General features: G+C 41.4%; 2 protein-coding genes across 5 annotated transcripts in view; one reads left to right on the top strand and one right to left on the bottom strand.

Annotated features, from left to right (window-relative positions):
- Positions 1-21864, top strand: part of galnt2 (UDP-N-acetyl-alpha-D-galactosamine:polypeptide N-acetylgalactosaminyltransferase 2) — a 119507-nt gene that overhangs the window by 33084 nt on the left and 64559 nt on the right. The window lies entirely within an intron of this gene.
- On the bottom strand, positions 10950-19114 carry LOC119263444. Of its 3 annotated transcripts, none has more exons than XM_037538283.1 (3): positions 18981-19114; positions 17461-17750; positions 10950-12485 (listed from the first exon to the last, which is right to left on the bottom strand). In XM_037538283.1, the coding sequence occupies exon 3, from the start codon at positions 11709-11711 to the stop codon at positions 11103-11105; it is 609 nt and encodes a 202-aa protein (XP_037394180.1). In that variant the 5' UTR covers positions 11712-12485; positions 17461-17750; positions 18981-19114; the 3' UTR covers positions 10950-11102. The 3 variants fall into 3 exon arrangements, with proteins under 3 accessions (XP_037394180.1, XP_037394181.1, XP_037394182.1); XM_037538284.1 differs by having other exon boundaries at positions 17468-17750; XM_037538285.1 differs by having other exon boundaries at positions 17615-17750.

Raw genomic sequence — 21864 nt, 5'->3', positions numbered from 1 at the left:
ACTTTGAAATGCAGTTTATTATTCTACACAGAGTGGTCCTGCGTACTTCCAAACTGTGGGAACCTTACGGAGACAAATGTGTTGTGGACAGTCTGTCATTACGCGTCCCCAGATTTCCTTGTCTTGGTCTGTCCTTGAGCCTCTCGCATTACCATCCACACCAAAGGTCAGAATTGTGGCTAATCTTTTGGAGATCAGGTTTGCCTATCAGCTCTTTCTCTCTGAAAACTCAGAAGCGCGGTGCTGAGTGCATGCTGCCCTCTCTTCCAGTTCTCAGCTTCTTGTCTGAATGTGGAATGATCAATTACAGAGTCTTGGAACTACAGGCTGCAAGTTAATCTGCAGATTGAAGTCCCTGCAAGTGTAGGTTAACTCCCCTTTTGCCTGCAGTTTTGTCTCTAAACTGACACGACTCAAGTCGTTTTTCGAATATGTTTGCAATTCCAAGAAACATGCACTTGAATATTCCAGTAGTCAATCCTCGGAAAAGCCTGACTGACTTGTAACTGGTTTTTGCTGCCCGCTCTGTAGCATTTTCTCCTGTAACCCGGCTGAGTTCTGCCTGTCAGAGGCCTGGCTCTTCTCACGCTTCAGAAAGCTCCTCAGTCAGCACTGACAGATGGTTAGATGAGATTGGGTCAAGCCTACACACTTGTCTCAGTGAGGAACCTCTACTGTGCTCACACAGCAGTGTGACTTCTCGCAGTTTGCTCTCCAGGGAGTTTGAGCCTAGAGTTCTGGGCTGTCATATTCAGCTCTGCGCCCTAAGAGCCAATGGCCATGACCAGCAGGCGCTCCTGTTTCACGACTTGCCTCGGCCTGCTGAAAGTGGGCGGTTTCAAAGGGAGCGTGAAGAAAGTGTTACTGTGGAACAGTCGCGGTCTTACCTTACTGCTACTTGGCTTAATCCTCTAAATCTTTAGAACTCTTCCGCACAGCATCGCTAGTAACCACCTCAGACCATCTGTGTGCTAAAGCTGGGGGATAATCACCCATACTGTTCAGATTTAATGTTCAAAGTTTGTAAGATGTTGGGGGGAAAAAGATATTTTAAATAAACTAAGGTCTGGGTGTTTTCTTTGCATTGTACCTTATTTACACTTGACTTTTGGAAGGACTGTGATGAGGCAGGTAACAAGCAACATCGATTTTAATGAAGGTGCACACACCACTGTTGTCATGCGCCTCCAGTCAGCGTCCTTCAGTGCTCCTCGGATGTCCCTGCATTACTGCATTAAATTAAATTCCGAGCCAGGCCACGAAAAGCTGTAGTAGGTGACATGACTAATGTAGCTAAACTTACCTCATTGTAAATTTCTATTTCGCCTTATGGCCTTAATATTGCAAAGGTGATATTTTATATTGATACTGGAAATGTTTTTTTTTTTTTCTGTAAAAAAAAAAAAAAAAAAAATGGCCCAGAATAAACTAATACAGAGCTTGATGTTTTCCATGCTTTTCTTTGACACTCCCTTTGTGCTGTGGCTGTGTGAAGCCAATTTCATACCAGATACACCCATGTGTTTTAGTCTGGAACCACTCATGTCATTTCAAGCAAGAGTGGTTGCTGTTTGTGTTGCATTGTCACGTAACATAATCTTATGTATTGTCCATTTATTACTCACATAAACTTTACGTAGATAATAAAGGCATAAAGGGATCAATAAAATCTTGACAAGCTGACTTGACAGTAGCTGGCTTTCTCACCGGGTGCTGTTGGCGCTGTCTGAAAAGGAGATGCATGTGGATCCACAACATTAAGCTACTCGAGGGATTTCAGTCAACCTTTATCAACCCATTAAAGAGTTAAAACTGGATTTGTTGATTTGATTATTAGCCTTGATTTGTATAATCTAGCATAGACGATGCATTTCTTAACAGTTCCTGCATAGGAACTATTGGCATGCCGCGCCGCAACACGGGTCAGAAATAGACCCAAAACGTATTTTTGCGCTTCACGTGTTGCCAACATGGTGTGGCTGGTCTGAAAGGCTGCATTGATTGATCTAGAAGCTTACTGCGCACGGAAATGTTCTATGCTTCCTTTTTTTTGACTAAACAGATAAGAAGGTCTGACCAAAACATGCGTCACTGGCTCTACGGTACCCTTTGTTGGAGTTGCACTAATACTAGCACTTAAACACTGTATTGGTGATACTGATACTTACGACCAATACCACGAAGCAATTTCTGATGCATGCTTGTGTGCAAGTAGACACATTGTGTAAGCGGCATGTGATGACGAGCAGCTCATGGCAGAATCTGCGACGGCAGTTTTTGATGTGAAGAACCCGCTAACGGAGTCGTTTACCTGAACGGCTGCTTTTTTCAGTAATCTGCCTCTGTGTAGTCGCTTACAGTCTGAGTTGATGTTATTGAGAGAGCAGATGGAACCACCGGTCTCTTGGTGTAATGATAGCACTTAACCTCAATTTAGCCTTTAGCATAGCAGCTTGCTAGGTGGGCCTGTGTGTCCTCTAGCACGGCCTGTGGTGCACCTCTGCCGGTCAGCCGTGTCACGCAGCTGCAGGGTCTTGTGGCCCGTCGTTTCAACCAAGCCAGAAAATCACTGAAAGAAAACTGACGCAGCACAAGTGAACAAGGCGCACGTCTGAGACAAATGACTTGGATGTGAAACAACATTCAGCTCTGTTTTTGACCCAGAGAAGCTGCTGTGTGCTGATGGTTTATCCGTACACTGTTCAGTTCTGTTAACTCTTTTGCATAATAGATATTTTTCAGTTACCTAAGTTGTTAAACATGATTCTTATTACTAATAATATAATAGAAAATACTAAATACATACAGTAAATGGAGAAAAATGTTTTCTTAAGCATCTAATGAATCTAACACGTAAATGTCACATAGCCAAGCTGAGTGTGTTTTTGTGGCGCAGAACAGATTTTAACTAAATATTTTAAAATTGGAACTCTTATACAAGAGTTAGTATCTGTATCTTGGTATCCGTAAGGGGAAAAGTGGTGTTGGTACATCTCTAGGTGGAGTACATACAGCCATATTTTGTAGGGTTGGGCGATGTGATAAAAATATCATAAAGATTTTCTTGCAATACACAACACAGACACCGTATACAAGTAGTGCCAGATTTAAAAATGGCAATCAGAAAGTCAACACAATGATTTGTATTCCACTTTTTGTCCTGCACTAAATCCAATGAAACAGTCATACTCTCTGTGTAAGTTAAGTAATGGACGATCTCCATAATATGCATAAAAAAGCATCTTATTTATCACATTGTCAAAAGTGATCGTGAGGATAAAGCAGTAAGGATAAAACATACTCCCCACCTCTCAGAATCTCATGATTCTTAAATATGAGAACGTATAACATTTTAAACTGCTTATCGACAGTCCTATTGTACCGCTGTTTTTATCTAGTTAATAGTTTTGCTGCAGAGCTCTTTATTTCAGAAGAGTGCGAAGTGAACTCAGATAGGCGACGGTCTCTCTTCCTCTGACAGCAGCCCGTCACAGCAAGCATTTTGCAAGTACAATTTCACTCTAATTAGTTGTAACTGGTGAGTTGCCTATTTGAATTAGACGATGTTTGAAAAAAATGAGTACTGAGAATGTAAGCGGAGCAAAAACGAAACAAAGCACCCAAGGAGGGTCATGTTTGTGTAGATTGTCACTCATCCAGCTGTGAACAGTGTTGACTGTGGAGTGTGAATATTTGGGGGGGGGGGGGCTTTTTTCCTCAGTCAAAAAGCAGCCGTGCTAAAGAATGCCAAAAGTGTGTGGTCAAGCTAAACACGAGCAATGGTACTAGATGCTCGTCCCTCACCGCATCTGCCCAACGTTAGCCACTCATTCAGCTTTCATTCACTTTTTCAATTTGTCGAATGTGTGAAAGCCACAACAGTAGTTGATGTTTCCTTTTTCCCTAATTTATTGTCTCTTCATATTGTCTTCTTATTCTATACTTTTCATTTGATAATAGCTTGTCACAGTGTAACACAGCAGTGGAGTTAGAGAGGCAGTTTATTTTAAACACAAGGTCATTTCTTCTCTAACTTTCTTCTTGCCTTCTTCCTGTGCATATGCTGTTCTCCTTGGGGCAGATGTCACATGCTTGTTCCGAGGCCCCGAGCTTTTCTTTCTCACCTCTAATTACACAAATCCTCACCAAATTTAGCTGTGTAACACGTACAGTGCAGCGATGAAACTGAAGCTGCAAATGTGCTGCTGAGTATCAAACTCTGTTCTGCAAACTTTGCGTTTTTTCCTCTCACTGCATGGTGATGGTGCATTCTGGTGTTTGCAGTGGGTAAATATGAATACGGATGAGATAAATCCAGTGAAAGGGCACAGGCCTTTCCTGGAGTCAGAGAGGCATGAGGAAGTACATGACCAGAGATTCTGTAATGTTCCTGGGATAATGATGAGACCAAAAGTGCTGAGAGTGCTGTGCTGATGATGACACTCCTGAGATCTTACGTTGGGGCCTATAATTATAATTACAGGAAGCTACAATTTTGAGAAGTGGTTTTAGGCCAAGCAAGAACTAAAGGTTGAGGGCATCTACACGGTTAATTTCAGTTCATTAAGTTGAAATTATAATTACTGGCTAGAAACTTTAACATATTTGCGTGTAATATTTACCATGTTCTTGAGCCATTTGAGCGCCTGAAGAATAATCTGATCCCAAAACGTAAACGTTAACAGAGCTGGAACAGCCATAAGCCTGTTAAATGAACCTTCCTCCTCTTTGACCTCTCAGCAGGCTAGTTGGACTCGTGGATCAATGCAGCTCTCTGTTCCTCTAAACTCTGTATTGTTTGAGTTCGGGGTAATGTTTTTCCCAGCCACCAGCCTTATAAACAAACACATGACACTGGCTGCCTGGCTCTTTACATTGTTCTGGGAACCTCTTGAAATAGGCGAGCAATAGGGGAGCAAAGGTTCTCAGAATGATGGTATGAATTGGCTTTTTATGGCCTAAATTGGGTTTTTGGTAATTTCTCATTTGTGTTCTGTGGCTGTTGCTCTTTGAATCGCTGATGTCTGTTTATTCAGGAATGAACGTGAAGCAAGTTGGTTAAGCACCGAACAAGTTAAAGGATTCATGTAGGTTTACCATTGCTCAACCTTTTTTTCCCCCCGTGTTTTTGGTTAATGGAAAAAGTCACCCTCCCTTACAGGTGTGGTTTTACCTGAGTGGACAACAGCCCGGCAGCTTGGAGCCCTAAACACTGTGGATCATTCAGACTTGGCCAGAGGCATTCAGGCTGCGAGCCATAGCCATTTTAAATGCCTCGTTCCCTCAGAGATGCTGGTTTCAGACAAGTTAAATGTCTTTAAAAGTGCACTTTGAAAAAGGCTTTTTGTAATTTAATGTGACCAGACAGATTATTCTTGCTCATTGGATTTGTCTTTTAGTTACTTCTCTTCAAAGCTTATCTGTTCCGTTTAATAGCCTGAGGCTTTTGAGGTCATTAAACTGTTGATCAAGATGGTACGATGTTCTTTTCAGCTGTCAAAGTGCCCTCATTATTTGCCTTTTATATCAAGACATTTCAGATTCAATGATGGGAAGAACCAGTAATGGAGTATAAGGAGAATGCAAATCTATTAAACTGACATTATTCACCGAAGAGATGAGAGGGTCATGTATAATTTTATGCCTGTGGACAAGCGAGGTGTTTGCCTGATTGGCGTCTAGAGTGGATATGGAAAAACTGTTAAACTGTTCATTTAGTTTAAACAGACGTAGAAATCGGGTGGTGTAGAGCTGATGCTTGCATTGCTTGTTTAGTACACTTTGAAATGTGAGGTGAACTGTAAGAGGTTTCTTTCTCACATAGCACCTGGTTAGTAGTGGTATGCATGCCTCTGGTATGTGTTTGGTTCTCACTGTTGTACCGGTATGCCATGAAAGAATGCAGATACTGTGACGTATGAGCTGTGCAAACCATGCTAACGTTATCCCATTTGGCTGGAAGGCTTAGTCAGGGATGTTCGTCCTCTTTCAAATGACAATGAAAGCACAGCAGACCCTCGGTCTTCTTCCACTGTGTAGTTCTCTGCATCTGAATTGGTCCACTTTGTTGCCGAGGGCAGCGGTCATAAAGGCCTAACAGGGATACCAGAACCTTTGTGTTTCATCTTGGGTGGCCTTCTTCTCAAAGCTGCCTGACTCAGTCAGTTGCATCAGGTGAAGCTGCAGTCTCATGGCCTTGTGTGCACAACAAGCAGTAGACTAGCTGAATCACGAATGACTAATATTTAATCGAATTCCAGCAGCGTCTGGCGGTCAGAGGCACAATTTTACAGGACACGCATATGAAACAAATGACTTAAGAACCTGAAATTGGCTTCATGTTTGAAATTCCCAGACAGACTTAAATGGTACAGCAGATACTGTTTGGTGTCAGAATGTACTTTTTTTTTTTTTTTTTTTTTTTTTTTAATCCATTTAAGGTGAAACAGAAAATTCGAATGAAAGGCTGGTCAATAAGAAGCCAACTTCAGCCTTGTAGACATCAGAACATGAAACAGCATTTAGCACTGTGTTTTGCTGGGGCCTGTGGGCTAGTAACACTGACCTAGGTTTATCTAGATATTGTCCAGGTTTGCTCTTAATATTTTATACAGTAAAAAAAAAATGGTTGTTAAAAAGGTTTCCAATTAAAAGGTGAAGAGACATCCCAGGATAATAAACCACTGCTGACATACAAAAACAGGTTTATTTAAGCATCTGAAATCTGACAAAATCCATATACTGTTATATAACTGTGATATATTTTTTTGGCTGTACTGCCCACTCCTACAGCTGGCTGTTATTTATTTACTATTTGCTATGACAGCCTAGAATTTTTTCATATAGGCTGTTTTTATGGCTGTTTACAAGCTGTTGGTGGCCCTTTTGGGTGTGTTTGAAATTTGACTATACAAATACTAATCAGATTCCCTACTTTAAAAAAAAATATATATATGTGGATAGATAGATAGATAGATAGATAGGTAGATAGGTAGGTATGTGTGTGTGTGTGTGTGTGTATGTATATGTATATGTGTGTATATGTGTGTATATATATATATATATATATATATATATATATATATATATATATATATATATATATATATATATATATATATATATATATATATATATATACACACACACACACACACACACACACACACACACACACACACACACACACACACACACACACACACACACACATTCAAGAAAAAGTGGGATAAGCAGAGAGATGAAGGAAGTAGGCAGGAGTACTGTGAGGCTGTAGTACTGTTGGTGTAGTGTAGTGGGGTAACTCCTCTGCCTTCAGCGCTGTAGACTGGAGTTCAATCCCCACCTGGGTAAACACTCTATACTATACCAATAAGAGTCCTTGGGCAAGACTCCCAACACTACCTTCACCTACCTGTGTAAACCGATCAAACTGTAAGTCGCTCTGGATAAGAGCGTCAGCCAAATGCCATAAAAGGCTAGTTGCATAGTGAAAAGAACGGCGGCAAAGGCTCAGGCCTATGATGAGCTGTATGAGAGGCTGGACAGTAAAGAAGGAGTAAAGGACTTGTATCGTTTGGCTAAACAGAGAGATAGAGCTGGAAAGGATGTACAGCAGGTTAGGCTAATAAAGGATAGAGAGAGAAATACTAGTGAGTGAACAGAGAGTGATGAGTAGATGGAAGGAGTACTTTGAAGAACTAATGAGGAAAACGAGAGAGAGAGGAGGACAACAGGGGGAGAGATAGTGGATCAGGAAGTGTAGAGAATTAGTAAAGTGGAAGTGAGGGCAGCTTTAAAAAGGATGAAGAATGGAAAGGCAGTTGGTCCAGATGACATACCTGTGGAGGTATGGAGATGTTTAGGAGAGAAGGCAGTGGACTTTTTAACCAGGTTGTTTAACAAAATCCTGGAGAGTGAGAGGATGCCTGATGAGTGGAGAAGCAGTGTACTGGTCCCCATTTTTAAGAACCAGGGTGATGTGCAGAGCTGCAGTAACTACAGAGGTATAAAGTTGATGAGCCACACCATGAAGGTATGGGAAAGAGTTGTTGAAGCAAGGCTAAGGCGAGAGGTCCAGATCAGTGAGCAGCAGTTTGGTTTCATGCCCAGAATGAGTACCACAGATGCAAGTACAGAGAAGGTCAGAAGGAGCTGCATTGTGTCTTTGTGTCTTTCCTCTGTATGAGGAAGTCAGGTGTAGCTGAAAAGTATGTTAGGGTGGTGCAGGACATGTATGAGGATAGTGAGACAGTGGTGAGGTGTGCAGTTGGAGTGACAAATGGTTTCAAGGTGAAGGTGGGGTTACATCAGGGATCAGCTTGAGCCCCTTCTTGTTTGCAATGGTGATGGAAAGGTTGACAGATGAGGTCAGGCAGGAGGCTCCATGGACCATGATTTTTGCAGATGACATTGTAATCTGTGGTGAGAGTAGAGAGCAGGTGGAAGAGAATCTGGAGAGGTGGAGGTTTGCACTGGAGAGGAGAGGAATGAAGGTCAGTAGAGACAAGACGGAATACATGTGTGTGAAGGAGGGAGGCAGGTGGAAAGGTGAAGATGCAAGGAGTAGAGGTCATAAAGGTGGATGACTTCAAATATCTTGGGTCAACCATTCAGAGCAATGGACAGTGTAGAAAAGAGGTGAAGAAGAGGGTGCAGGCAGGATGGAGTGGGTGGAGACGGGTGTCAGGGCTGATGTGTGACAGAAGGATAGCAGCAAGAGTGAAAGGGAAGGTTTACAAGACAGTAGTGCGTCCTGCTATGATGTATGGTTTGGACACTGTGGCTCTGTCTAAAAGACAGGAGGCTGAGCTGGAGGTGGCGGAGATGAAGATGCTGAGATTTTCGTTGGGAGTGACAAGGATGGACAAGATTAGAAATGAGCAGATCAGAGGGACGGTGAAGGTGGAGCAGTTTGGAGATAAAGCCAGAGAGGCCAGGTTGAGATGGAATGGACATGTGTTGAGGAGGTATAGTGGATATATTGGGCAAAGAATGTTGGAGATGGAGCTGCCGGGTAGAAGGAGAAGAGGTAGACCTCAGAGAAGGTTTATGGATGTAGTGAAGGTGGACATGGAGATGGTTGGTGTAAAAGTAGAGGAGGCAGTGGCTAGGGCAAGATGGAGGCAGATGATTCACTGTGGCGACCCCTAAAGGGAGCAGCCGAAAGAAGAAGTGTGTGTGTGTGTGTGTGTGTGTGTGTGTGTGTGTGTGTGTGTGTGTGTGTGTGTGTGTGTGTGTGTGTGTGTGTGTGTATATATATATATATATATATATATATATATATATATATATATATATATATATATATATATATATATATATATATATATATGTGTGTGTGTGTGTGTGTGTGTGTGTGTGTATATATATATATATATATATATATATATATATATATATATATATATATATATATATATATATAACACACACATACATACACACACACACATACATACATTTTGTTTTGTTTGTTTATTGATAAATATTAAAGATGCCAGGTTCTGTACTTCCTCTGACCGATAGCACTGGCTGGACACCTGAGTGGCCTTGCAGTTTTAGCCAGCTCATAAGTCTTCGTGGAAGGCTTTATTGGCAAATTGAAAGCAGCGAGTGGCCTGGTGGAACAACGGCATGCTGATTGTTTCTCGTCGCGCGTCTTTGCTTCAGGTCCTGGTTACTATAGTTACCAGCGAACTCTGGACCCTGCGAAGTCACGTCTGTTTGAGCCACCAGGGAAGGCCAGCCTGACATCGTTACGCGTTTAATGTGTTGTAATACGTTACAGATACGATTTAAAAACCTTGTTAGCTGAAATTGATGCATTGATGTTGGAGTGTTTTGTTGTGGCATTCACTCTAAAGTGATTTTACTCTTCAAAAACATTTGGCGACTGTGCACACAGGCAATCAGATAAGAGGCTAATATCGCGCACCGTCATTCGGTAAATGTGCACGCGGGTAATTGAATAAGAAGTAGAGATAGCAAATAGTTTTCAAAGAGGTTCAGCCTCTTCGCTGTTCACTGCTTGTGGGACTGGAGATGTTCCAGCAGGTTTTTCACCAGTGGGGCTGAAACTGAGCACCCATGGTAGAAATGGTGACTCAGTCCTACTTTTTCAAGTGATTCTGTTATTAACACTAAGCTTTAATGTTGAAGCACAGCCAGCTTCTACTTCTGGATGCCTTTTATCCTTGGCGAAAAAGCAGGGATAATAAAACTGTATACATGAGACTTAAAAAAATGAGACACAAAGCATATAAATGTCCTAAACCTGCATTACATTTGAAATAAGCCAATAAATAAAATAATGAGCGGTCAATTCGACACCAAAAAAAGGAACGATCAGCAGTGTCATTAACAAACGGGAACTGTTTAATTGTGTGGATTTTGTGAAATGGAGTGCAAAAAGAAGACTTGTTTGTTCATGTGAAGGGAATGTTATCTGCATCAGTATCCATCAAAATAATGTTTGTGGCTTCCTCCATAAGTGTGTAACTCGGACGTCAAATTTGTTAAAGTTGCCTGTCCAGAGGGAGGTATGAGGTCACAGTTTTTGGGCGATCAGTGACAGCCTCATCAGATCTACATTTCTATTAAAAGAAGTTAAAGTTTGGGGTCACTGTTTTCAGTCTCTTAAAAGTCTCTTCAGAATCAATCAAGCTTTATTGGCCAGGTCTGCTGCGCATATAAGGAATTTGGTTTTGGTTACAGGAGCTCACAGTGCACAGTATCAGACAGACATTCACATATAGGGGATAAGATAAAATAAATAAAAAATATAACAAAATAAAATAAAGCCTGCATTCCTACCTCACTCACTCAGACACACACACAGTCATAGCTGTAAACCTTACATTGTGCAAAGTATGAGTCTAAAGTTAAAGTGCTGAGAGCAGCAGCAGTTAAAAGGTGTATAGTGGCAGAGAAAGTGGTCAGTGAGGTGACAGTCAGATAGGTGGGGTAATATGGCAGATGAGTAAGATGCTAGAACAAACACTGGTTTGAGCGGCAGGTCCAGAGGATCCAGTTGAACTTGATACTATATACGAGTATCTGTAGAAGTGCAGGTTGAAGCTGGAGCATTGTTGTGTAATATTTCAACTGTTCAATAGAGTGATGGCTTGTGGGAAGAAGCTCCTTTGTAGCCTGGATGTTCTGATCCTCATCTGGCTGAAGCGCCGGCCTGAGGGATGGAGCTGGAACAGGTGGTGTCCGGCGTGAGAGGGGTCTGTGGAGATCTTCTCTGCACGCTTCCTGGTTCTGGAGGCATGCAGTTCTAGCAGTGTAGGCAACTTAACCCCAGTTGTCCTCTCTGCAGACCTGATGATGCGCTGCAGTCTGTGGAGGTCATGCTTGGTAGCTGAGCTGCCCCACACTGTGATGGACGTGGTGATGATGGACTCTATGATGGCTGTGCAGAACCACACCATCAGCTCCTGGGGCAGGTTGAACTTCCTCAGCTGACGCAGGAAGCACATCCTCTGCAGGGCTCTCTTGATGATGGAGCTGATGTTGCTGTCCCACTTCAGGTCCCTGGTAATTGTTGTGCCCAGGAACTTGCAGGACTCCACTGCCACCACAGTTCTGTCTAGGATGGTGAGTGCCGACAGGGCTGGAGGGCTCTTCCTGAAGTTCACTGTCGTCTCCACCGTTTTTGCTGTGTTCAGCATCAGGTTGTTGTGGCTGCTCCAAACCTGATAAACCATCCGTCTGTAAGCAGACTCATTACCATCTCAGATGAGACCAATGACTGTAGTGTGAACTGCATACTTCAGGATTTTGACTGAGGGGTCTGTGGAGGTGCAGTCGTTTGTGTGCAGAGAGAAGAGCAATGGTGAGAGGACACAACCCTGTGGAGCGCCTGTACTGATGATCTGGGTGTTGGAGGTGAACTTTCCCAACCTCACCTGCTGCTCTCTGCCAGTAAGGAAGTTGGTGATCCACTGGCAGGTGGGGCTTGGCATGCTGAGTTGGAGTAGTTTGTTGTGTAGCTGTCCTGTGGTGACTGTATTAAAGGCTGAGCTGAAGTACAAGAATAAAATTCTTGCAGATGTTCCTGAGTGTTCAAGATGTTGAAGAATAAACTGGAGTCCCATGTTCACTGCGTTGTCCACCGACCTGTTTGCCCGGTATGCAAACTGCAGGGGGTCTAACAGAGGATCTGTGATGTTCTTCAGATGGGAGAGGTCTATAGTCATTCAATCCTGGGATGGTTGCTTTTTTGGGAACTGGTACTATGGTGGAACATTTGAAGCAGGAAGGTACGACACACAGCTCCAGGGATTTATTAAAGAATGCTGTAAAGACACTGGTGTGCGAGCTGGTCAGTGCAGACCCTCAGACAGGAGGGTGAAACAGCATCTGGCCCTGGTGCTTTCCTCACTATTTGTCTCCTGAAGAGTCGTTGCACGTTCTTTTCGCAGATCTTCAGAGCAGGTTGAATGGATGGCTGAGTGACAGGTGTGTGGAGCTGGACATACCTGTGCAAAATGATTCTAATTGAATGGTTATACTTTACAGAATTATAGGTTTCAGCTGTTGTGTAGAAAACTGTAAAACAAATTAGGAAATGATATCCAGGTGTCCAGAATGATGAAAGGAGTGGTTGATGATTCTGTTAATGACTGAAAGCTGTGAAACATTGACAAAGTTATTTGGATACACAGTGGAGTGATACGTATTGGAGTGCTATCTGTATTGGCAGATATTTTATTCTGAAAGAGCAGAATATGTCAGTATTACATTCATTTTTTCTGCATTTCTAAGCCTCTACAGATGATTACTGTATATCACTGTATGGCTAATACAGGCACATTCAGTCCCAATTTCAATATTTTACAAACATTAATGTTTCAGCATCAGTATCCAATGCCAGGTGTTTAGATTTGACCAATTTCATATTTGTTGGCATATTTGCAGGAAAAATGTTGGCTCACAGTTCGTCTATCACTAGAAGTTATGATATTAACATCCTGAATGCTTCATATTTGAGACGTGGTAATTAAATCTCGGGGCAGATATTGTATTGGGAATGTATTATTCATCATGTAATAACTTTCTGATATTACCAAAAATCTTGAAATTAATAAATAAAGCATCTTAAAATGCCTCTCGTTTTACAGTACTTCAACCTAAACTGTATGAGCAGCTATTGAATAAAATAGCAGCAGTTGTTAACATGACAAGTGACTCGGAACATTTGTAGTGTAGTGTAATTTCAGTGATTCCAGTATCGTGCAGCTTTGACTTTCATCAGGGTTTCCTGTCCAGAGGGAAGACTGAGGTAACTATTTTGCTGCAGTTGGGTGAGAACTGCATTTCTGTTCTAAACAGCACCTTAAATAGTAACAGCATCAGCTTCTTGTAACCTTCCAAGAAGGAAAAGGTATTGAGCGGTAGTCCACCAAGACGTTGCAGGGCTGGTTTGGTGATCTCCACAAAGACGGCTTTAATACAGCACAATGTACACAAGCAGGGTCGTTTTGTCTCTGATGCCTGTCTGAGGTTTATAACCTGGGTCCGCGTATCTTATTACCACCAGAACCACCCAGTTTGGGGGTGGGGTCACTTGAACACGCATACATTGTTGTATTAAATGCCCTTATCTTTCAATTTGCAGCACTGAACTAAAGGGTTGTTCTCTAGAGGGTTAAGATGGCTTGATAGCAGGCTGCCTACTGCCCGTACGTGCGGTCAGGCTGCATGCTGGATGCTAATCTCCTTCAGAAGATTGACTCCAGGAAGATTAGCGTGGCTTATTCTTTTTGCTCCCTAAGCTACAATTTAAAGATGCATTCATGTGGTTTTCCTGCTTGGGTTATTTTTGTTTATTTGTTGGTATGATTACAAGTCAGAAATGAGCACTTCTGTCTGTAGGCAACTGTTTCCAACAGTTTCTATTCACAGGCCATCAGGCTGGTGAACACCTCACTCACTACCTCTTCCCCCCTCCCAGTCTGAACTGGATTAACCTCACACTCAATAACTGCACCTTACCTACACTGCACTGCTGCTGTTAGAACAACACTGTTTACATCTATTACCTGCACAGAACATTGTTTACTGTTTACATCTATTACCTGCACAGATCAATATTATTTACTGTTTACATCTATTACTTGATGCACTTTGTGAACAGCTGCTCTACTTACTTGCACGTATGCACACGTAACTTTAATTTTATTTCATCTTTGCACATACTGTACATTTACTTTTTTACTTTCATTTGGAGTTATTCTTATTTTATTTTTTTCTATTGTCTTAATTTGGTGAATGGAGGAACAGCAAAGTAAGAATTTCATTGTTCAATGTAACTGCCTGTTCTGCTGTGCACATGAAAACTCTTGAATCTAGATCCTCTGCAGTGCTTTAGAATGGATGGCCTCAGTGTGGTAGGTACCTGGGCCCGAGCAGGCTGATGTTAACAGCCTGATAATGGAGTGCCCAATGCTGATGCATCAGAAATGGATTCGGTCTGACAGCAGAATCATTACTGCTCCTGTAGTGGCAGCTAGCTACACCACTCCTGTTAAAGCATGTGCACATAAAGCTACTTCCATTTAGATTCATCATACATAATGGGGATGTTCGTGCCAAACCTCTGGAAATGTTTAGTGACAAATATAGAAATGTACTGTGCCCAAAAGTGGCAAGGGCTAAAGTTGCACAGGATTACTTTTAGGCTGGCTTTACACAGTGAAACTTTCATGCAACTAGTTGCATGTTGTGAGTTGCCTGTAACATGAGTCACACCAAGCAATTCAAAAAGTTGCATGCAAAATATTTATTCGCTCCGCTACGGCCAAATTAGCAGCTTATGTTTCTGATATATCATTCTATCTGTGAAGTCATTTAATTTACACATTTGCATAACTTTTAGCATCTGCATTTTTTGAAGGTTTCAAACTGTGTTGTTTGACATGATCACATGGTGCATTATCATTTTGATTGGCTGTTTCATGAAACTGCCTCGAAGTTGAGGTGCTTTCAGTTATCAAGGGCTAAATATTTGACAACATTATGGGTCAGTTTCCCAGACCCAGATTAAGCCTAAATCTAGACTAGAATTTCCAATTTACCATTGGCAATGCAGTTTAGTCCAAGCTTAATCCATGTCTGTGAAACGAGCCATAAATATTTGCCGTCATCCAATGTTCTCAAACCAGTTAATGTGAGTGTAGCTTGTGTTTAGTGGAAACTTCTTCCCTTGTGGAAGCATGACTGGCTGCATACAGTGCTCTTGCCATTTGTTGCCCTCTGGCAGCACATCTGTGTTACTATTGATGTGGGTTTTCTGTGTGGCTACAAAGGCCTCCAGTGGACAGTCAAGCTGATGGAGCAACATAATACTCTCAGCCTTTTATGTGGAGCTGACTCTCTTTTTACAGCGTTTAATTGTGCACAGATTTTCTCAAATAATATTTTCCAAAACAAGACAACAAAATATTAAAAGTAACAAAGTCGCCTACTCTCACAATTTGCACCTTCCAAAGCTGCAAGACGTTTGCACAACAAAAGAGACTCCAGACATGGTGTGTTTTTGTTACATGCTGATTTTGGATACAGTGTAGAGTGATTCAAATTTTGGGATTTTTTTCTGCTTCAGCTAAACTTCAAAAGACAGTAAATAAGGGCCTTCATTAATGCATTCCATCCAGCATGTTTACAGACAGCACTGCTCTTCCTCTGAGTGTGCCGACAAATTTCAGGAGTTTCTGTGAGAACCAATGAAAAAATTCCCATTGCGTGAAAGTCTTGTTATGCCAAACTTAAATTGGGTTAATAGTTGCAGGTTTTGTGTTTTTTTTTTTAATATGTCTATATTGTTGTAATAATTAGCATCATATTAACTGTGTTAAGTTGTTAGGTAATCCAGAATAGACTTGTATACATGGTTTCTGTCACTGTCTATAAAAATGAGCAAAAGGGACTTTTGAATAGCGAAACCATCTAAATACGGGTCCCTGGGGTTGCCGCAGCTGTCAGAGTTCGGGAGCTGAAGAGAGCATATTTGGCATCACTCATTCTGGTTGGGTTAGTTGGACCTCCTTCTAATTCCCTGTAATCACTCAACACAATTTGAGCCAATGGCTGCCTGTAACAGAGTTGATGGTTAGTGTTCTCCTCCAAGCGTGTTGAGCCGTCCAGTGACCCTGCATTAGCAGAAGTTAAGAATGTGTGGTGGTTGGCTTAATATGTCTTGGAGGAAGCTGGGGCTGCAGAAATCTTGGAGTCGACTCTGATTCTAAGTGATGGGAATCGAAGGTTATTCTGAGAATTGATTTCACATAATCTTGATTTCATGACATACAGGACACCTGCCACAAAAAAGTAGTGCAGTATTGATTTGAGAAACTTTGGAGAGCTGACACCAGATAAATTAACCTAATTGACTAACGAGGGCTAAATTGTAAATGATTTTCCTCCTACGTTTCGGCACTGGCAGTGTTATTTGATTGAAACATTACATTTTGCTTTGTTTTTTTTTTTCACTTTATTTAACAAAAAACAAAGCTGGACGATCAATATGTGATTTATGGAAAAGCACATTTTTTCAGTTCCACTTCTTTTTTAATTCCCCATCTAACAAAAGGCCCAGAATGTCTCATTTAATCTCTACAGAAGCTGATTCTCAAATTCATTTGAATCCACATGCGCTCTTTTGGGACTAAAAATCAGCCCTGCTGTGCTAAAAAGTCTTTCATGTGCTGCTGTGGCAGGCAGTGGTGTATTCAGCTTCTGAGACAATGTACATACTGCTGGAAAGGATTTAAAAGCATCCATGGTGTCAGCTGAACAAATACGCTTAAGGTTGCCTGGTGCTCTCTTGAACTCTGGATGGTTTAATGATGGAATGAAAGCCTTTGTCTTAAGAAGAAGCACTACTTTTGCTTCGGTGTGCCGTGAGTCGATCTTTCAAATGGCGTCTGATGTAGTCATGACCTATTTAATACACATTGAAAGAGTAATTGCAACCAAATTGGATGAACGACCTATAGATTTATATGTAAATCTAGCTTATATTAAAACTACAGTTAGCCACTCCAACACGACTGGCATTAGAATAGACCTCGTTGTAAGGGTATGATTGAAGCTATGATTAGTGTGAGAAGGTCTTGCGATTTAAATTGAACATATCGTTGTTATCGGAACAAAGCCTTGTATCTCCATTTTTGACATTTGTTTTTTTCACATAATTTGAAAATGTCTCTTGCTCTTTAAATTGTGTTTAAATTTCATGATGAGTGGACCAAAAGTAATGACAGAAAATTGCTTGGATTGCCTGGTTCCATTGACTTACATTAAAAGAAACAGGTTTTTTCCTCCTCCTGTCAAGTTACCATTTTGCAGATGCCAGGCTTTGTTCCAACAAGAGCGATATCCTGCACGTATTGTTCACTTTCAGTTGTCAAGCGTGTTTTTATCATGAAAAAAATGCAAGATCTAAAAACACACCTCATACCAAGTTTGTGGATGGCTTCATCATTTGGCTAGCAGGTCCTGAACTAGAAAGCAGGATAGATGAGGCAATTAGACCTGGATCGAAAGCATTCAAGTCCTGCTTGAAGGGCTCACAGAATTTGGAAGGAAGATGATTGTCAAACTTCACCTTGAAAAGGCTCATTTTGGGTACCAGCCACCCCATCTGGACAGTGAACTCTGCTTAAAGAACACCAATGGCCTTGGCAGCTGAGCTCCTGGCCTTTGCATACTCAGCAAGACATGAGAGATCAGCAGGTGTAAACCTGTCAGAAACAGTGAGGAGACATATTTTCAAAGACTGATTTGCAATGCAGGTCAATGTATTAACACATTTAAACAAGTACAGATGTTATACATTTGTACAAGCGATGGAACCTTTAGCGCACTCCACACAGCTCTGAAAGCTCCTTCTCCTTGCTCTCTTGGGATTCTCTACACAGCCATGAACAGAGAATTCTGTCTACTATCATTCGGCTTTAGGAGGTGGAGCTTGCATTGATCTAGGATGACTTCTGCAGCCGTGATGGATCTACTACGTTGGTTCCAAAGAGTCCAACACTTAGAAAAAGCAGAGGGAGAGACTACTAAAGCATCAGTTGTAGACACCAAGTTGAGATGGCAGGTACAGCAATGATGTTTCAGCAGTTGGTGTTCTAGGCCTCGCCCTCATTTAACATGGATCCAGCCTCAACAGACACTGTATCTACACCTGTCTTCTCATCGTCATCTTCATTCTCTTCTTCTGTCGTTTCACCCTCATGTAGGTCTCCAGCTTTTTGGTTTCTTGTTTTCATCCAGTGTGTATAAACCCTATGAAGTTGGGGCCTTTATCCTTAGAAGTGTGTGCAGCTTTCTCACCTTCAGTACTCTGACTGTATGTCATTTAGTGAACCAGCAGCTGCAGCAAAGGTATGGGATCCCACGAGCTGTTTGTATGTTAAGGCAGCAGAGCATCTCTCCAGAGCGTCAGGATTTATCCAGCGTGCTGTAACACCAATGAGACTCCATCTGAATACAGCCAGCAGTCTGTTGTTGTGGCAGTGAAGTCAATCTCATGCAAGACGGCCTCAGATTCATGTCCATTACAGCTTTTTTCACTTTTGCTTTCACAGTCTCTCGCAGCGTCACAGTGATATCTTGTTGGAGACGTTGCAAAAGATTTTTAACACCCGAATGCTCTACAACGCTGTAGGGATGCAAGCCTTGTATGACAGTTAAAATAGCGTCACTAACAGTCCATTGTCTCTATCTCAGCCTATCACAGGTTCACTCTGCTGCCCCACGTTTCATGTCCAGTAGTGTTCTGGTTTGCACTTTGTGCCAGAACAGAATTGCTTATAGTGAGTAAAAAGTACAGATTTTTCTTTTGAAATATGTTCAGTAAAAGCAAGAACATTATATACTCAGTACAGACATAAATACTCAGTACAGATGCCTAAAAAATGAACTCTTAAATACGGTAACAAAGTACTTGGACATGCATCATTATTTACCACCTCTGGCAGCTCCAAAGCCCAGAAAAGCTCTTCTGCAGTGAGAGTTGGGAATTGAGACTGTGGCCTGTCAGGCTCAGCAGGACTCTGCTTGACACTCCGCTTGTGCTCCTGCTCTCCTGAGCTGTTGTGAGGGGGCCAGGTGCTCTTCATTAGCCATCTCAGCTTAGGCCACCTGCCAAAGTTTCGTTTCCTTTTTCAGTCAGTCAAGAGGACAACCCACACCCCACACCCCCCACACCCCCCCGCATGACAAGGAAAAAAAGCTTAGATTATGCATGATCATGTGCTTGAGCTGTTGTTTCCTGTACATACTGAAATGATGAGAATTCCTTTTACAAGAGGCTTAATAAATCTGAAAATGTTCTGTTGCAATCACATCTGTCCTGAAATGCAGCCACCTGAGGTGTCGGATCAGACAGTGCAGATCACCTGTGATAAATGAATAAGCCCCAGGATAAAGCAGGTTCATTTAGGCAGCGGGTAAAATCTGAATGGTGTCAAGAGGTTTAATCCATTCAGCTGATGATGAAGAGCTTTGTGTTTTTCATTGAGAACTACTATTGAAATCTTGGTACAGAACACGTTTTTTTTACCACCAGCTTAAATGGATCATGGCTTTAAAAGCTCGTCTGGGACTTTTTTTTTTTTTTTTTTTTTTTTTGTTCTTTAATATGTGCTGTTGAAATTCACTGTTGTCATTCTCCTTGTGACTTCAGATCTGAGGTTCCCAGCCCCAGTCTTTAATGCCTTTAGTGTTTTGGTGTTTTTCCCGTCCATTAGTTCAGTTATACATCTATACCATTTTTTCCGACCCACTACGAGTGTGATACCTGCACCATAATGAGTAATTAAGTAGTTGTTTGTGTAAATAAGAATGTACTGTAGCTTGACCGTTAAATCATTAAAATTTACAGTCTACAAGATGGTTCTTCAAAGGCTCTTTAGTAAAGAAAATGGTTCTGTAAAGAGCCATGCACACTCAAAGAACCCGTGTAGTTCTTTATACCACCAAAAAGGTTCTGGTTTTACAAGCTTGACATCGTAACGTAATTGACATTTAGGGTGCTAAATAGAACCCTTTACAAAAACGTTCCCTTAATCTGAAGAAATTCATTCATGACGCAAAGAACTACTTAATCAGGGATCTGAGCGTTCATGGTTCTATGTAAAAATCTTTTTTTAAAGAGTGTAGCTGATTTTAAATGATTTACATTAGTTAGCTAGGCTACATTAGCTACCTTCGATCAGGTAGTACTGCAGCAGAAAGAGGTTTTGCTCCACATCAGAAAAGTGCTTCTGTACAGCTTTAAGTATGTTTCATAGTTTTGATCCCAAACTCCAACCGAGGTCGTCTTCAACAACTGTCTCTATAACACAGTGATAGCTGGATCTGAGGAGCGCACTAGTGAAGTTTTGTCTTGTTGAAGTATTTTTGTCTGGCTGTTTAATTAAGCTGTATCTGAATGTGTGATTTTAGAAGTTTTCTTCTTGGGTTACTCACTGCATGTTTAAATAGACCATCACGTATAGATAAAGCCTACAATTCTCACACTGTATAAAAATGCTCGGTCTGATTGACGTGCTACGACTGTACTGGAACTACCGGCGAGTAATGTTGCCACTGTGTTGCCAGGTGTAAAGTTGAAAACTGACCAAAAGTATAAAAGGATTGAATAGAGGGTTTTGTTGTGTGTTTGCCAGGTAAGTGAAATGCAACACCTACAGACACACCTGTCTGTATGCAATTTCCAATAAAGCTACATCATTTAAAATAACTCCTTGAGCACCTGAGTACTGAGCAAACCTATTGAGAAACTACAGCAGCTTTGCTAAGTTGTGCCACACTTTGAACTGCAATTAAAACCAGCCAGTGCTGTACATATTTAGAGTAATAGTCTCTCTACAGCCTGTTTTTTCATTGACAATGGGGGAAAAAATGTATTAATGTTTCACTGTGTGAGCAGAGCCTCGTTCACTGCCTTCTTAAGTTGTTTGTTCATTAGCACAGCAACGTACACTATGCTTTCGTCACGTGGTATTACGGGGAATCGGATGCTGGTGAGAGTACTAGAAAATGAGCGCAGTATGGGATCAATACCCAAAATCACAATCTGTATCGATGCATCCCTACACTTGGTCCAGCTCATCAGGAAATAACAGCCCTTCCTGAATGGGAAGTCCGTGTTAGAGCAGAACATTAAAATATGCAAGAAGACGCTGGACACTGCTGCTTCAGATCATTATACTGTGTGTAGAGTATATCGCTGCCAAAATTAGAACTTTACAGGAGAAAGAAAAAACATACTGTAGTTTTAATGCAAGTCAAAGGAACCAGACATCTTTCCAAGTCATTTTGGGCCGTTTCTTTTGCTCCGTTCATCATGGAATTTACACAAAATGTAAAGGGCAACAGGTCCTTTGAAATGATGTCAAAAACTGAAAATTGACAAAAATGGAGATAAGAGGTTTTCTTCCGACAGCAGCGATATGCTTGATCATTAAATTTGAGTCCAAATGTAAACGTTTGCCAGTAGGAAATGCAACGATATGGGGATTTTGGGCCAATGTATGCCGATACATAAATACATTTCTAAAATAAAGAGATTGAGACAAAACCTACCGGATTGAAATAGCTGCCGAATCTAAACATCTGTCTGATACAGATTTTATTTATTTATTTATTTATTTATTCATTTTTAATCAACAGATATGTTTCCGCTGTCATTGTGCATCAAAACTGAAAAGAAAAAAAATCTTGCTTTCCTTTTCCATCAAAATGTAATGACTTGTGCTTGTCTCTGGAACATCTTTTGATTTTAGATTGCCACCGCGCACCAACATGCAGCGGAAAATAATAGTAACCAAAAATATCATTTTTCAT

The sequence above is a fragment of the Pygocentrus nattereri genome, chromosome 5, assembly GCF_015220715.1.
Source record: "Pygocentrus nattereri isolate fPygNat1 chromosome 5, fPygNat1.pri, whole genome shotgun sequence".
Taxonomy (NCBI): domain Eukaryota; kingdom Metazoa; phylum Chordata; class Actinopteri; order Characiformes; family Serrasalmidae; genus Pygocentrus; species Pygocentrus nattereri.
This window is presented reverse-complemented; position numbering and strand designations above follow the sequence as displayed.